Raw genomic sequence first — 16639 nt, 5'->3', positions numbered from 1 at the left:
TAAATAAAAAAAAATAATACAATTTTAAATTTGATAATCAGTAATATAAAATTGACTAAACAAATTGTATGAATATTTTTTTTTTATTTATTAATTCCAGTTTTTAACAATATAAAAAATTGTGAATTTTTAAGAGAAAAAAGACTATTACATAAACATATCATCGTATCCAGGAGGTGGAAGATGATCATGATCAGGATTTCCACGTGGTGGACGTGGTAAGTTATTGTCTGGTGGTCCAAAAGGGTCAAATCTTGCACCAGGTGGTATTGCGCCACTGAAAAAAAAAAAAATAATTTAAATTTATTTGTTATAAATAAAAAAATTTTTTTTAATAATACAAATTTTTGATTAAATCTTACTTTGAATTTATTTTAAAAAAAGTATTGAGAAAATTAACTCAATATAAAAAAAATGATCTACTTTTAAAATTAGTATTGTATAATTATTGATATAAATACATATAGAATTTTATAAAATCTTAATTAAAAAAAAAAAAATAATTTTAATATATAAAAATAAATAATAAAAAATATTTACGGTGGTAAAAAAGCAGGACCACCAATCCCTCCAGGACGACCTGGAAATCTTGGATTGGGTAAATTCCGATCTGGTTGAAACGGGTCGAAGAGCATGCCACCACCACGAGGACCAACACCAGCGAAAGGATCTAAATCAGCACGACCTACTGCCCGTGGATCTGTCGCAGGATCCCTAAAAAAATAAACCAATTTATTATAAAATTTTTCTTGACTAATTAACTCCGTACAACTGGGCAATTAATGTCCAGAGTAAGAGAACCAACATTAAAGTAATTTGTATATTTATCAAAATTCTTGGACCCAGCAGTGGATTTAAATTTCAGAAAAGATAGGGCTTATTATTGATGATATTTAATTGAAGGTCAGGGTTGATAAATTGGAGAGGATCAGTGGTAAGGAAATGACCATAAGTCTGCAAAGACATCTGAATCATGGGATATCTGTAATATTATATATTAATTAAATATCTTTACCAACGTGGTGGTCGTTGAGGAATATGAGGAGGTCCTACCCTCAGTGGATCGTTGTCAGGATTAGATGGCCTGCGATCTTCACTCTGAGATGTCTGGGTGGACATCTCTCTGGCAGTCCCTGTGTAAACAGGCTCAACAAGATCCTCACGGATTTTATTCATTACCTCCTGATATGTCGGTATCAGAGTTGACAGTCCGCCGTGGATGCTGTTCACTACTGTCTCTGTTTGGAATTTAACGTTTGACACTCCATTGTCATCTACTCTCTGTAAAGAAATATTAATTATTAAATGAAAGGCATTTTTTTGAAAATTTGTTAAAATTGTAACAATCATTTTTTTTTTTTTAAGTTGTTAATTTTTTTGATGTATTTTAAAAAAAAAAATCAAATAGAAATTTCGGTCAAAAAAATTAAAATTAAAATGTTTGACTGCACTTGTAAATATTTATTTTTCTTAAAAAATAAATTAAGCCTAGAAAATTATTTTTAAAAAATTGTATTTTAATTTTTTTTTTTAAGCTTTTAAATATGGAATTTTTTAGATAAATTTTCCTAGCTATAATTTATTTGTTAAAAAATTTTTTTAAATTAATCAGTTTAAGTTTTTTACAAATTAAATTTTTTTTTATTGTTTGCAATAATTTTTTTAATCAGAAAAAATTCTAAAAATTTCTAGATGTCGATTAAATTAATTATAATCGACTAACTGTAGTATTATAAAAAATTGTCAAGTGACAGCTAATTTTAATGTCATAAATAAATTAAATAAATAAAAAAATTACCAATAAATTAAGCAGCAAATTATTATCAGACTTTCTTCCCAGCAAAATATATAATTGACCTTCTTTTAAATATCTCAGAGCATAAAAATCTTTTTGATTCCATCCTTCAGGCAAAAATTCATGACCTTCTGTGTTCGGTTCAACTGTTTTCTGCAAAAATATAAATTTTTAGGTTATGAATTAATTTATAAATTTTCTACAATTGAAATAAATAAATTAAAAAAAAAAATTTTATTAATTGTCAGAAAAAATTGCAATAATTTGTAAATAAGTTACCTCATCACCGAGTCCAATGCATTTGAATCCAGTTTTTATGAAAAACCAATGAGTAAACAGAATCAGCACATCTTCCTTTTTATTTAGCTGATTGTCTACCAATTTATTGAGCATCTCAAAACCAAAATATTCGGCGGTATTCGCCATCGTTCTTACTTACTTATAATTAGGCGATTACGTTAAATAGTAGATAAATTTATGACAAAACTTGGTAAGTAAATAAACACAATAGTTTGACACAATATTTTTTAGTCGTAATAGTCAGTTTTAAAACATGGACACCCGGTACTGCTTTAATTCACACGATGACTTTTAAAAATACTACGAAGGTAGTATAATTAAATTTTTTATGAGTTATTTTGAGAGATAAGTGAATTTTTAAACGGAATTTTGAATTTTTTTTTTTTTTTTTTATGTCAAAATATTTACGCCAAAATGAATTTTTAAAAAGTTAATTTTGAACCGCTTTATAATGGTGCTGTCATCTGACAGAAATTTTGTAAAACAAAAGAATAGCAAAATTTTAAATTTATTATAATTATTAAAAATTATTTTTTAAAATTAAAATTAAGTTTACTGACATTTAAAAATTGTTATAAATTTTTTTATTCAAAAAATTATTACAAAAAAGTAAGAAAAAAAATTTAATTTGTAAAAAACTTGAAAATTTTTTTGCTCCAAATTTAATAAATGAAAAATAAAATTAGAAACTTTGGCTAACTTTTGTATTATTTTTTCACAAGTAATTATGTTACAAAATTTGAATATTTAAAAATTATCTGTTAAGATTTAAAATTTAATTTTTTTAATTTATCTTACACATTATTTTTTATCATTTAATGCCACGTTTATAGTTTGCAAAAAATTAAAAATTAATTTAAAAAATAAAAATTAAATTTTATACATAAATTAACAATAATAATAACTTAAAATTATTTAATAATTAATACCTAAATTCCAAAAATCATTGATTACTCTTTTAAGTAAAATACTCCTCAATTTTATTCTCACATTATGTACAATTATTAATCAATAATAAATTGTAGTTTTTTTAATTCATAATATAAATCTATCAAAATTAAATTATCAATATTTAGACTTAATTTTTTTTTTTTTTTTTAATTAGCCAGAATTTGATATAAATTAATTTTTTTTCCTGATTCAGAAACATTTAGTTCAACAATCAGAACTGTTATAGTCTTCTTAATTATTTTTATTAAAGTGTATCAAATTTCTAGGTAATTAAAAAAAATTTTAATTAACTTCTAAATAAATCAGTATTTATTTTAATAATTATCATCATTATCATCGGTATCAGAATCAGTTTCCTGTTCATAAGGATTCGGTGGTCTTACTGGTGAAGTTGATCCTTCTATTTCTTCTTCACTTTCATCAGCTTTTCTGTCTTTACCACTCAATGCGTAACGTCTCCAGGGGTATCTATAATAAAAAAAAAATTATTTCTTTATCAGAAAATTGTGTCGATAGAAAGGAAGTTTCTTTTAATTATTTTAATATTTTTTTTTCTTGGTTTTATTATCCTAAATTAATTTTTACCAGTGCCAGAATTAATCTCCATTAAATTATCTATAAAATTAATTAGGCTACGTAAATTATCAATCATGTAATTAATTAAATAATTGCAAAACCGAGGCAAAAAAATTTTTCGAACGTAAAGCACCCCCTGATGCTTCGAAATTAAAATTACCTTTTCTTATGATCAAAACATTCCTCAATAAAAACATGCGAAACAATTTTAGCATGTCCTTGAAGCTGCTGATACTTGGGCGTATTTTTAAAAGCACAAATTAAGTGCGTGCATTTATTATCCGTGGTATTAGGATCAGCAACATACTTAGCACCCATCTTCAGAGCTTTTCTTCTAACTTCATCCCGCTGAGGATTAACATACCCACTTAACGAGAACCTGACATCACCTAGCAGCTTTGAAAATTCTTTTTTAGCTTTCTTAACTTCTTTAGCCTTAGCTTTCTTCCTTGGCGGAGACTTGTCGGTTTTCGGAGCAGGTAACTTCTTGCAAACTTTGCAGAAATCATCAGGACTTCTCGAGCAGAGGTCACACTTATCCTTGCTAACTCCCTTAGTCTTATCTTTAGTGACTTTACTTCCATCAACCTTTGAAGTAGAAGCTTTATCAATTTTCTTCTTGTCATTTACTGGCTTGGGAGTTTTCTTCACCTCCGGCGGGATGACATCACCAAAAGGTGTCCTGGCAACGTCACTCAACCTTTTATCGTCATAATTATGATTAACATTACTAAACATACTACTGTTATTACTATTACTATCAGAATTCCCAGAACTAGGATCAAAATTATTTTTTTTACCAAAAACCTCGTCGCTCTTGCCAGCTTCGAGCTTCTCCAACAGCGGCCTCTTCCTCGGTTTTTTCTCCTCGCTTTCCTGCCGCTTGTTAAAATTACTCAGCCTAGTTTCCTTCATTTTCTCCAGCAAGCTGTCTTTGTAGCTCTTCTGCTTGTCAGGCAGCAGCTTCATAAACCGCTCCTTGAAATTTAGCATTGAATCGCTCTCAGAGTAATCAGTTTTAAGCTTGAACCTGCCGAAGACGTCGATACCAGTGTCGAGGATGACTTCCGTGCGCAGAGTGATGAAACTCAGGCCAAATAATTCCCTTAAATTAGCAGACTGCAAACATGTGACTTTCACCCTGTCAAATTTAGTCTTGACAGCTTCAGCCTTGAGCTCTTTTTTGGTGAACAACTGGACCTGGTCCTTGAACTTGCCGTTGGCTGCCTCCTCGTGGGTTATGAACTGGTGGTTCACCAGCGGGACCCAGTTGTCCGGCTCCTGGGAGGTTGACGCGTTCACGATCACTACGCAGGATCTGTAATTGCCAATGTCAAGGCCGATTATACATGATGACTCTGGTAGCTCGAAGATTACTGTTGACAGTCGCTCGCCCGGCTTCGCACATTTCCATGGTCCTGGTGGGGGATTGTGCAAAAGGTTTGATGCTGGGTATGAAGCATGCTCCGAAGAACAGCTGATTATTTTTTCTAGTTTTATAATCATTGTTTTCTTACTTGTTTATTTTTTTTTGTCAATAACGTGGTGAACCATAACCTCTTTTTATTTTTTTTAGACACTTTTTTTTTTTTTTTTTAAATTAAATAATTTTTTTTACTGATAAAAAATTAAAATATACTTGTTTATATTTTTAGTCTCTGTAAATTTAATTTTTTTAATTGATTAAAATTTTGTTAAAATATTTTCACATGTTAGTAAACAAAGAATTACTTGGCGGGAGAATTTTATGTCCACTTTTTACTTACCTCAGACATTTATTTTTTAAATAACACACTACGGCTTGCACATGTGCAGAAGATAGTACTGTTGACACTGCACAAGTCAAATGTCAAATAAAAACTATCAATTGTTTTACGTAGTTAATTTACCTGTGCAAAGTTTTTTTTTTTTTTTTTTTAAAGAAAGATGGAAATAAATTTTTGACGTTAAAATTAGCAATCACTTGATATTTTTTTTATTTTTGATCAGCTGACATATTGGATTATTCTCATTATCGCTCTCTAACTAAATTAGACGGGAAATTTTTACTAACTAGTAGTGCCATCTGTATTAAGTTTTCAAAATTAAAAATGAGTGCGTGCATGAGTAATTTTAACCTCACTGACTTAGAATAATTCACACGTGTTCGTAATGTTTACAACAAGTAGTCATTAGTAAATAAAAATTAAAATACTATTTTTTAATGATATAAAATAATAAAATATATTATGGCTTCTTATAAAATTCACAACGTTCGTTTCTACAATCTCGAACCAAGATCTATTGTGTGTATGTGCTACGACAATGTCAACGAAAAATTAGCTGTTGCTAGGTTAGTTTTTATTATTTATATTAAATTTTAATTAAAAAAAAAAAATCTAATTTTTAATTAAAATTTAAAAATTTTAACAATTTATTTTATTAAAAAATTATTTAAAAAAAAAATTAAAAGAAAAAATTTCACATGTAGAAAATTTTTAAAATTACACATGCAATTTTTTAAAAATGTTTTTTTTTTAAATATAATTTAATGATCTTCCTTTTCTTCACCAAAAAATTGTCAAATATTGACTAAATAATTTTTCAGAAATGACAACACAATAGAACTATGGAACGTTTCTTACGCTCCGTTCCTAGAATCTACGATCGTAGACCACCTCGAAGAGTCAATCGAGTCAATGGTCTTCATCAACCAAAACCGCCTGCTATCAACCGGCTTGCGTGGTTTCGTAACCGAGTACAATTTATCAACCCTGAGTAAAAAAAAAGAGCTGGCAGTAACCGGCGGAGCGTCCTGGTGCCTGGACATCAACCCAAGCAAAACACGAGTGGCAGTCGGCACCGAGGACGGCTACATAAATATTTTCACAGTTCTAGAAGACTTCCTTCGCTATGAGGGTCTGCTGGACAAGCAAAAAGGCCGGATCCTGTGCATAAAGTGGGACACGACCGGCAACAGAATCTTCACCGGGTCTTTAGACACCGTGCGAGTCTGGGACGCGGTGTCAGGCCACGTAATCCACAAAATGACGACAGCTCGTAAGGAAATAAAAAAAGAAACAATTGTTTGGTGTCTAGGAGTCACCAACGACAACCAGATCGTCTCCGGAGACTCTCGGGGCGTTCTGTCGATCTGGGACTCAGCAATGGGCACACTGATCGAGTCTCACAACAGCCACACCGCGGATATCCTGGCGTTGACGATAACCCAGGACTCCAAAGTGATCTATTGCGCAGGAGTGGACCCAGTGGTGCGCAGCTTCGTGAAAGTCGTGAAACCCGGGCGAGGAGCAGCCAGCTGGGTGAAAGGCATCGAGAGGAGGCTTCACTTGCACGACGTCCGTGCTTTAGTGGAAGCTGACGGCAGGTTGTACTCCGCTGGAGTCGACGGATACCTCGCACAGTCCAGGTACCCGCCGAAAATGCTCGCAAAGTACCCGCCACTCCTCCAGCCGACTTGCGTGACAGTTTGTTCGAAAAAGCGACGCGTGTTGCTGCGCTATGTCGACTTTTTGGAGCTCTGGGAGCTCGGAAGCGCTGCTGAAGACCCCACAGTCACTCCAGGGATGTTTCACTCCCTCCAAAACGAGCCCAGGAAGCTCCTGGAGCTCAGGTCCAAAGGCCAGGAGACTATCACCTCGTATGCTATTTCTAGAGACTCCAAATTAATTGTTTATTCGACCGAGACTCACATGAGGATATTCAAATTTAAAGTCAGTGGAGATGAAGCTCAACTTACCAAGGCTACCGCGGACAGGATGTTGAAGCGGGTTCACAGGATGCTCTTCAGTCCAGATGGCAAGTTGTTTGTTGCTAATACCAATAGCAGCGATGGAGATGAAAGTGAGGAAGACGGGAATAGGATTCATGTTTACAGGAAAGATGGAGATTCCTTGGTGCTGGAGAATTCTTTCTCTACTGCTGGACAGAAGCTGGATAACATCGGGCTGATGTGCTTTTCTCGAGACAGCAAGTATTTGATCTGTTCGGATCGCTTTGGCGGGATCGTTGTGTATGTTGTTGCTCAGCTGGGGTCGATGTCACCCGAATGGTGGTCGCTGCCCAGGTACTCTTGCCCTCCAACTGCTATGGCTGTGCAGAAGAGTTCCTCGAATCTGGTGGTCGTTTACGCTGATCATAAGGTAATTATTATTGTTATTATTATTATTATTATTATTATTATTATTATTATTATTATTATTATTATTATTATTATTATTATTATTATTATTATTATTATTATTATTATTATTGTTATGATGGTAGTTAACTGCCGGTTAAAACAGGTTTAGCGAGATAATAATTGTCGATTTTTATTTTACCAGATAATCGAGTATAATTTATCGAGGAGACTGTTCACTGAATTCTCAATGAACTTGCAGAGTAAATTACCTTCCCACTGGTTGGCAAGACATTTTCCTATTACGAATGTCACCTTTGATCCTAATAATGAGAGTGTTGTTATTCTTCATGATGATACTACTGTATATGCGTTGCATAAAAACAGAGATTTTCAAACTATGGATAAGGCTAATAAAGTAAGGAAACTTGGAGAAGATGATAGTAGATCCAGCTCAGGATCCAGTTCGCAAACGCAATCTGTTTTTCAAGTTATTAAAAAGTATAAGGTATGTTTTGATTTTTTTTTTTAATCTGAAAAATTTGTATAATAAATTTTAGTTAGAGAATTTTTATTTTTTATGGAATTTAATGATTTACTATGTAATTTATTTTTGAGAGAAAATTATAATTTAAAAAATAATAATAAATTTTTTTTTTTTTACCAGCATTTAGTACATCTGGAATGGTTCAATAATGAAGAAATGGTAGCGGTTGAAGTAAACCCAATATCATTAACAGAAAAGCTACCTCCAACGTTGAAACAAAAATTTTTCATAATGTAAATTGTAATAAAATTAATTTTATAAATACTTACTGGTATTAAATTGAAGTAATATAATCATAATGCTAATAATAATTATTATTAGTATTATTATAAATTATAACAGATAAATTCATCCAAGAATAATGAATTTCTGATGAGTAAAATGTTCTGGCAAAAACGTAATAATAGTATTTTTCGGCGAGATATGCAAACGCCCGAAAACTTCCAGATTATGCTCCGGTAGTGATGATCTCCAGCCAACTGTAGTAGAACTTATCCGGGGAATAGCTGGCGATGGGTTGACTGCTCCTGGCGGTATTAAGTTCCGCTCAAATGATTTATTTGCGGGCAGTAATTTATCCTTAAGCTCACGGACTTTCGATTCACCGAGATATTCTTCAACGAGCTATTAATAAAACCACAACATGAACGGTAAAGAATAAAAAATCACTACAACTATAAATATAAGTGTACAAAGCTATATAAATATTTTTTTTATAGTCATTTGAGTATTGATTATTTCAATACGTACCCTCTTGACATTTTCACCAGACAGATGATCAAATCGCTTCCAATTTTTTTCCGCTTTCTTTTCAATGCATATCAGTTCCTTACTGACGTAGCGGTATTTCGCCAGTCATAACAACAACAATGATTATTGTTATTATTTAATGGAAGAAAAAAAAAAAAAAGAAAGCTAGCTGATTAAATAATAAAAAATTAATGTCGTATCACTACCTCGTGTTATCAGCACTCACGAGATCCTGACATCTGTCTGCTGTCGTAAGTTGTTTGCTAACATGAACTTTATTACTTTTTTTACTCTCTTCCGCATTAGTTTTCTTCATTAGTGTGTCGCAATTATTTTACAAGTTTCAGGAGTGTAAGGTGTCATCACCTCGATAATAGTGTTAAATTAATAGAAGCTCGGTGCCTTAAAAAAAGCTAAATAAAGTAATCTTAAAATAAACAAAACCACAAGTTCAAGTATAGACGTCTAGCCGGTGAACATTCAAGAATCACTCAGCGATTGTTTGCTCGATAAGACCGTCGTCACGTCCAAAATCCGAATTACCCTTCTTCTTCTTCAGGTACTTTAATATCCGCTGGTACATCTGAAATTTAAAAAATATAAATTAATTTTTTTTTAATTAATTTAATTTTTAATCAAATTTTTTTTCTTCTTAGTATTAAAAAAAAATTTATTAAAAATTTTATATTCTTCACTTAAAAAATTTTTTTAATTAATTAAAATTCAAATTACTCAAAATAAATTTAGGATAATAATAATAATTTTAAACTTATATGAGCTCAAGTGAAGTTTAAAAAATATAAATAATTTTTTTTAATTAATTTAAAAAATTTAATTTTAGCTTAAAAAATTTTTATAAAAAAAATTTAAATTACTCAAAATAAATTAAAAATAATAATAATAATAATAATAATCTTTTGAAACTAATATGAGGTCAAGTGCAAGTGTTTTGGCTAGCAAACTACCTTAACATAAATGAATAAATTATACGACATTAAATAGTGATGTAAATCAGGAATTTTTCGGGCATCCTCGTATCGCTAAAAATAGCCAAAACCTAATACTGATATAAATAAAAGCATGGTGAGTAAAAAAGCGTGAATAGTATAGATACAAATAGATTACGTCAGAAAATTATCCCGGCGCTTGGTACTACTATACCAACTAGCAACTACCACCCATCCCCCGGGCCGCAGATCTGGACGGGGACGGTCTGAGCCAGTGTCTAGCCAACACCCCCTACCTCGCACCGTCGGTAGTCCACACTCACAGATATACACACATTCGCACAAATAAAACAGACACCTCCCCTGCGTCTCGGCTCTCTCCCCGTCTAGCCATGACCATATAGCCCACACCTCCGCGACTGATGACTGACCCTCGTGTTATAGTCCAGGGGTAGCTGTAGTTGTAGGTAACAGCGGTCTAGCCATCCAACTGTATACATTTTTTTTTTACATATTACTTTTTTTTATTTCATGATAAATACATTTTAAATAAGCTAAATTTATATTATTATTATCATTTTGAAGAAATTTTAATTTTATAATTAAAAATTTTATTAAGTGATTCAAAATGTAAATGTTAATTTTTTAGAAATATTTTTAATTAATTTTTGAAAAAAAAAATTTTTAATTATTTTTTTTTTAATTCACAATTAATTTTCAATTTCTTCAGAATAAATTAAATCACTTTGATTATTAAATAATTAATCAAATTAATATATCAAAAAAATTGACAGTTTAAATAATTTTTAATAATAATAAATCATTAATCATATATAATTAATTCATCAATTATCAATTAAACAAAAGCTTATTATCGACATAAAAAGAAAGAAAAAAAAAAAAAAAAAAGACTGAACAAAACTCTTAATCAACAAATTGTTAAAAATGAAAAAAGATAATAATTATTGTCATAATGTGATAATCAAAGTGAGTGTCCCAGATAAATTTATAAAACAAAGGCAGACATTACTTACTCACACTCAAGGCTGCTCTGAATATCAACAGACGAAAGATTACGCAATAAAAGTTACACACTAGAGAAACCTCGTGTATGTTCAGGTGGGCAGAAATCGGATAATTGTCATAGGTCAAGCCTCGAATAAAATAAAAATAAAACAAACTCAAGGATTTACGCAAAAGTAAATGCCTCTGTTTTTTTATTTTTTATTCGTACTTTTAAATAAAATCTCGTGTTTGCTCTCTTCTTCTCTAGCAACACCACCAAGAGACTGAAAGAAATCAGCCCGCGTAACTTCATGCGTGAGTCAACCTCTCTGGAGCTTTTATAATAATAATAAGTTCTCTTGAAATTAACTTTGGCGTTCCAAGTCAATTTCTTCATTTACGGAATCTGAAATAGTAAAAGATGAATCACGATCATTGAAAATCAATATTATAAAATTCTATTAATAAATCGTACTTTGATTTATTACTATTGACATTTAAAATACTATTTATGTACTTTCATGTTTTTGAATAAAATTTCTATTTTATCTTTTTGGTTTTTTTTTTTTTTTAATCCATAAAAAAATGAAAAATTTAAAAGAAAAATTTCAATATCACAATTTTCTAAAAACTTTATAAATTATTTTGAAAATTAGTTAAAATTGTGATAATCAACTTTTTTTTTAATTGTTAATTTTTTTTATGTATTTAAAAAAAAAAAAAAATTTCGTTCAAAAAAATGAAAATTAAAATCGTTGACCCCATTTGTAAATATTTACCAAAAAAAAATTTTAAGTATATTTTTCCAGGTTCAAATATTCTGACTCATGAAAAAAAAAAATGAAGCTCAGTAAAAAAAAAAAAAAAAAAATAATTTCATAATTTAAAAATTAAAAATCAAATAATTAAATAAATTAAATATTCTGAACGACCTCTGTTGTGTGCTTAAATGACAAAAATCATTGCATAATTAGTGTAATCTAGATTACACTAAGCGAGTGAATAAAAATTGGGCGTTATTAAACGCTTAAATAATGAATGTAAAGTTAATCCGTGCAGCGGGTGAATCTGGATGTAAAGCTTGAGCTGGACCCGGAGATTTATCCATTAGCCGGCGGCGGAGCTGTTGGTATCCTGAATCGTGAAGTGATGCCCGGCTGTAACTGACTCAGTATCTCAGCTCGGCTCTCATCTCGGGTAGATGGAGGATTGAAACCTTTGGTTGAACTGTACGTGTATCTCTTCCTCTTCCTCTAGCTCTCTGTCTTGTTCTGGTCTCTTTTGCTCATACTCATCTGCGGTGTGGTGGCCAAAGGGGGAAGCCGCTGCTACGTACTCGTGACGTTGCGTCTAGACGCCCCCTCCAACGTGCGCGACGACGTCGTTCCTGATATGGTGAATTTGGTACGGATATATAGGTAGAATTTTGCGCACACTCTCTCAGTGGGTCTCCATCGATGTTAACTCCACACTGATACACCTACAGAACAGACGAAAGAGTAAGTATAGAGGCTCGAGGAGTTGGAGATAAAGAAGAGCAAGGTCCGAAGTAGCATCATTTTGTCAACGACTTACCCCTCTTTCTCAAACACCTTCACGATCTCCAGCTCCGTCTTCTTCTAAGCTCACCACCACTGATCCTTATCTTTCTTCTCGCTTCTCACTCTTCTCTTTACTATCCCTCGTCTTTTTCAACGGTTACTTCCAGAGATACATCCACATGACCTTGACAAGGCTATCTATATGTTAACAGTTTTATGCTCAAAATTATTATTTAAATTATTACATACTCAGCCAAAAAGTCCCGACTTTTACTTATTGTCTTAATATTTGTTCCAAGCATTCAGATGACAACGTGTATTATGAAATACATTTTAATTCACAAGGGATTCAAAATACCATAAAGTGGTAAGGAACTTTTTTTAAGAAAATTTAATTTTCTACAAAAAATATATCTTATGATTTTTTGGTATCTTTAATTTTTGACTCGAAATTTGAATTTTAAATCTGAGTGTATATTATTAAATTTTTTTATAATCTTGTTTTGGAGTTTTTTTTTTTTTTTTTTTATTTAGATTCAAAAATCTGGGCTAGGGGTAAAAGATACAAAAAAATTGAATCAGACCTTTTTTGTGGAGAGTAAAATTTCTTTAAAAAAAAGTATCTGATGATTTTTTAATATCTGTAATATTTGAGTCATAAATTTAACTTCAAGGATCGAAACTCATTATTTCATGAAGATTATAAAATAATTTACAGCTCACTGAAGATAATTAATAAATTATAATTTCTGGGTGGGTTTTAAAAATTTTGAACGATTATAATAAATAATAAAATGAATGATTAAATATTTAATAATAAATAATTCACAGCTGAGGGATTAAGTCTGGGAATTTATAAGCAAATATTTAATGATAGTGATTGTAGTTAAAGCTTAGAGCGAGTAAAACGGTCGCCAGTAGTAAAACCAGATCTGAAGGTATACGGAGTTTAGTGAATGCGCCAGGATGTAGACTAGAGGATAGTGGAAAGTGGTGAATTTTTAAACTTTGACAAAACGCAAATGCAATTTAGGAAGATGCAGTTTAACAATCCTCTCTGGTCCGGGACTAATACACAAGCTCATACAATACTTCTCCGAGTGAGTCTGTACTCTGTATTCTGTAGTCTGCAGTCTGCAGTCTGCAGTCTGCCTCCTATCCACTAAAACTCCACGGTATAGTATAGTAGTAGTTGGTATTATGCAGAGGCGGTAGGGGTGAACGTTGAGGAGAGTAAGAGAGTGAGTAAAGTGAATCGGGGGTCTCCCGTCTAGACTAACCCCCGCCGAGACACCCTTCGCATCAGACATCAGACCACAGTATATAACCAAACTGTTGCAGTCACTCCGACTCTCTCTTTCTCTCTTTATGTTTCATCTCTCGCTTGGAACCTTTTGAAAAATTCAAATATAATACACACCGTGTCAATTCGACATCATATATGATTGAGCAAGTTAACTCTCCTCTGGACGGCTGCTGGCTCTGAAAAAAAAAAAAAAAAAAAAAAAAAAAAAAAAAAAAAAAAAAATTATTCAATTTGATTAATTTATTAATTTTATTTGAGAAAAAATTTAATAAAGTTATTTTTTTTTTTATAAATTGATAAAACATTTTTTGTTTTTGTATTACGGCTGAACAAGTTAATCTAGAATTAAATATTTAGTGTTTTTTTTAATCTTATCAAAATACTCGAGTGTTTTTTTTACGTAATGGATAAATTTTTTAATTTTTTCGGGGCATTCAAATTCAGGAATTAGTTTCGTTTTTTTTTTTTTTTTTTAATTTAAATAAAAAAATTAATTAAAATAATTCAGGAGAAATTTTATACTCATAATTGATTAGTTAAAAATTTCTAAGTAATTTATTGATTAAAAATTGAAGAAAAAAATAATTTAAAAATTATTTTCTAATAAATTATCTCAAAAAATAAACTACAACACTATCCTTTGATAAAATACGTATAAACTCTCAAATGAATTGGAAATCCGATCGAGTGATAAGGAACTTTTTTTAAGAAAATTCAATTTCCTGCAAAAAAAAAGTCTCTTGATTTTTTGTATCGTTAATATTTTACTCAAAATTAAGAATTTAAAATTCAAGATTTATTTATAAATTTTTGATACTTATTTTGGAGTTTTGCTTCAAAATTTTGGGCTATTTGTTTTAAAATACTTAAATTTAAATAAAAATTCTTTTAAAAAAATAAAAAAATTTTTAAATAATTTACTGATAAAAAAAAGTCGAAGTTTTTTTTTTATTTAATTTAAAATGAAGAAATAAAAATAAAAAGAGAAACCCAAGACTTTGTTTAAAGATTTTTTGAGCGAGTCTAAACAGCGAGTCATCTTATTTCGCAAATAAAACCAGATATAATACCATGTGCAATTACATACACACAATGACGGCGACTTATTACACTTAAAAGCAACAACGGCCTCGCAATGACGGCGGTGGACAGCGAGGCAAGGGGGGTTCAACGACCCACTGACAGTCAGACAAGCGGACGCGGGCCAGACTATACTACTTCACAATTCGCGTTTTATTTTACTCATACTGGTGCACGCGAGACCCTGTACTATATACAACATAAAACGCATAACCAAACCCACCACCAGTATCAGAGCATCTACCTACATACACATATGTACTTCTGCCTTCTGTCTCTCTTGTGTATGCGCCGACACCATATACCAGTATCAACGCATTATTATCCCCATCGACTTTTATCACCGGACGATAGAGTATAACTACCGACAACAACGAGTAGTTCCACTAGCTTATATGTTCTATCCATGCCTCTATATCTGTATATCTGTATGTCTGATAGACTCATACTCTTCAACACATATCTACTTTACACATCGCACATTTGTATATGTGTGTAATAACACAGACGCGACACGAGCCCAGGGATTTTGCGGGTTTGCTATCACAGTCCAGTATCCATCGTCGCCAAAGAGTGTATGTACATACTATTAAATGCGGCGAGGTGCGATGGGACTTGATGCTACGGTTTGCCATTACCTAATGTGTCTGATCATCAGTCTGAAAATAATAGTTCTAAATTATTATTATTATTATTTCTTTAATAAAAAAATAAATTTTAAGTTATATAAAAATTTTTTCAAAAAATAATTAAAATTAAATTTTTAAAAATGTATTTACTAAGGTCTATTTTGAAGATAAATTGAAAAAATTTTTTATTTTTAAATATAGATCTAGAAAATTATTTAAAAAATTTTTTTTAAATTATCAGGTGTCTCTAAATTTCATTATCATTTTTTTCTACACTTTTAGTTATTTTTTTAATTCAATAGAAAAATTTTTCAATTTGTAAAATCTTATAAAAATGTATCAAATATTTGGAAACTTACATGAAAATCCCCATTATTTCTAAAACTTATCATAAAGAAAGTTTAGAATTATAAAGTTTAAGAATTATATAAAACATCCTAAAAAATAAAGAAGAAATATTATTAATGTGAGCTTGAATAAAGTTGGGTGCATGGAATTATAAATTAAACTTACTTGTTATTCGGTATTAATGATAACAATCGGCTGGAATTTATTAACTTGCGCAGGTGTGAGCAGTAGTTGTTGTGGATAAGCCGGACTGGCATGCAGAGCAACCGGAGCAGAATCAGCATCAAATGATTTTGCAGATAAATGCTGGGTACCGGTACTGAATACTGGTATAGGTATACAGGGGAATGATAATTAATGATTTATATCTCTCTTAAATTCTTAGCACACTCAACTCAACCAATGTAAGTCCAACCGAGTAATTTATTCGAGTGCTTCCGTTGAACGCTACAAGACAATTTTACTAGTCTGACACATTTAACTGCAACATCTAAAACATATTAATATCATAAGTACTGTTTCAATAATAAATAATTGTTTCGTCGGGACAATAATGATAATAAAAGTCTGTTTATTTATAATTCCAATAAATTTAAGAGCAAGGCTTGGATTTAGTACTCAAATTTAATTTTTTTAATGAAATAATTTATGTTCTTTGAGTTATGACTTTTAACTTTTATAGAAAAATAATTTTTTTCCTCGAAATTTTTTTTAGCTCTAAACAAATTTCCCATTTTTGAAGCC

The 16639-nt window shown here is 30.9% G+C and overlaps 4 protein-coding genes and 2 long non-coding RNA genes across 7 annotated transcripts; 2 read left to right on the top strand and 4 right to left on the bottom strand.

The window, feature by feature from the left end:
• Nucleotides 1-64: 64 nt before the first annotated feature.
• Pi31 (Proteasome inhibitor 31 kDa) lies at nt 65-2470 on the bottom strand. Its single transcript, XM_074255820.1, has 5 exons — nt 2075-2470; nt 1799-1948; nt 1016-1281; nt 541-714; nt 65-277 (listed from the first exon to the last, which is right to left on the bottom strand). The coding sequence occupies exons 1-5, from the start codon at nt 2219-2221 to the stop codon at nt 148-150; spliced, it is 867 nt and encodes a 288-aa protein (XP_074111921.1). The 5' UTR covers nt 2222-2470; the 3' UTR covers nt 65-147.
• A 589-nt stretch (nt 2471-3059) lies between these two features.
• Xrcc1 (DNA repair protein XRCC1) lies at nt 3060-5404 on the bottom strand. The gene is made up of 2 exons (XM_074255947.1): nt 3783-5404; nt 3060-3514 (listed from the first exon to the last, which is right to left on the bottom strand). The coding sequence occupies exons 1-2, from the start codon at nt 5126-5128 to the stop codon at nt 3361-3363; spliced, it is 1500 nt and encodes a 499-aa protein (XP_074112048.1). The 5' UTR covers nt 5129-5404; the 3' UTR covers nt 3060-3360.
• A 296-nt stretch (nt 5405-5700) lies between these two features.
• L(3)72dn (UTP4 small subunit processome component l(3)72Dn) lies at nt 5701-8553 on the top strand. Its single transcript, XM_074255946.1, has 4 exons — nt 5701-5954; nt 6210-7764; nt 7948-8250; nt 8410-8553. The coding sequence occupies exons 1-4, from the start codon at nt 5851-5853 to the stop codon at nt 8524-8526; spliced, it is 2079 nt and encodes a 692-aa protein (XP_074112047.1). The 5' UTR covers nt 5701-5850; the 3' UTR covers nt 8527-8553.
• Nucleotides 8554-8637: 84 nt separating this feature from the next.
• Nucleotides 8638-9385, bottom strand: LOC141535813 (uncharacterized). Its single transcript, XM_074255948.1, has 3 exons — nt 9246-9385; nt 9040-9121; nt 8638-8913 (listed from the first exon to the last, which is right to left on the bottom strand). Exons 1-3 carry the CDS (start codon nt 9353-9355, stop codon nt 8638-8640), a joined length of 468 nt encoding a protein of 155 aa, XP_074112049.1. The 5' UTR covers nt 9356-9385.
• LOC141535815 (uncharacterized) lies at nt 8799-16603 on the top strand. Of its 2 annotated transcripts, XR_012480649.1 has the most exons (4): nt 8799-8939; nt 9009-9290; nt 9381-9598; nt 16114-16603. It is a non-coding gene; the product is annotated as an uncharacterized LOC141535815 (long non-coding RNA). The 2 variants fall into 2 exon arrangements; XR_012480648.1 differs by having other exon boundaries at nt 9009-9598.
• LOC141535816 (uncharacterized) lies at nt 11732-16130 on the bottom strand. The gene is made up of 6 exons (XR_012480650.1): nt 16061-16130; nt 15907-15984; nt 14926-15577; nt 13953-14014; nt 12567-12730; nt 11732-12471 (listed from the first exon to the last, which is right to left on the bottom strand). It is a non-coding gene; the product is annotated as an uncharacterized LOC141535816 (long non-coding RNA).
• Nucleotides 16604-16639: the final 36 nt, after the last annotated feature.

This window comes from Cotesia typhae, unplaced genomic scaffold (genome assembly GCF_013202065.1).
Source record: "Cotesia typhae breed Kobodo isofemale line unplaced genomic scaffold, CoteBio_Ctyphae scaffold_152, whole genome shotgun sequence".
NCBI lineage: Eukaryota > Metazoa > Arthropoda > Insecta > Hymenoptera > Braconidae > Cotesia > Cotesia typhae.
This window is presented reverse-complemented; position numbering and strand designations above follow the sequence as displayed.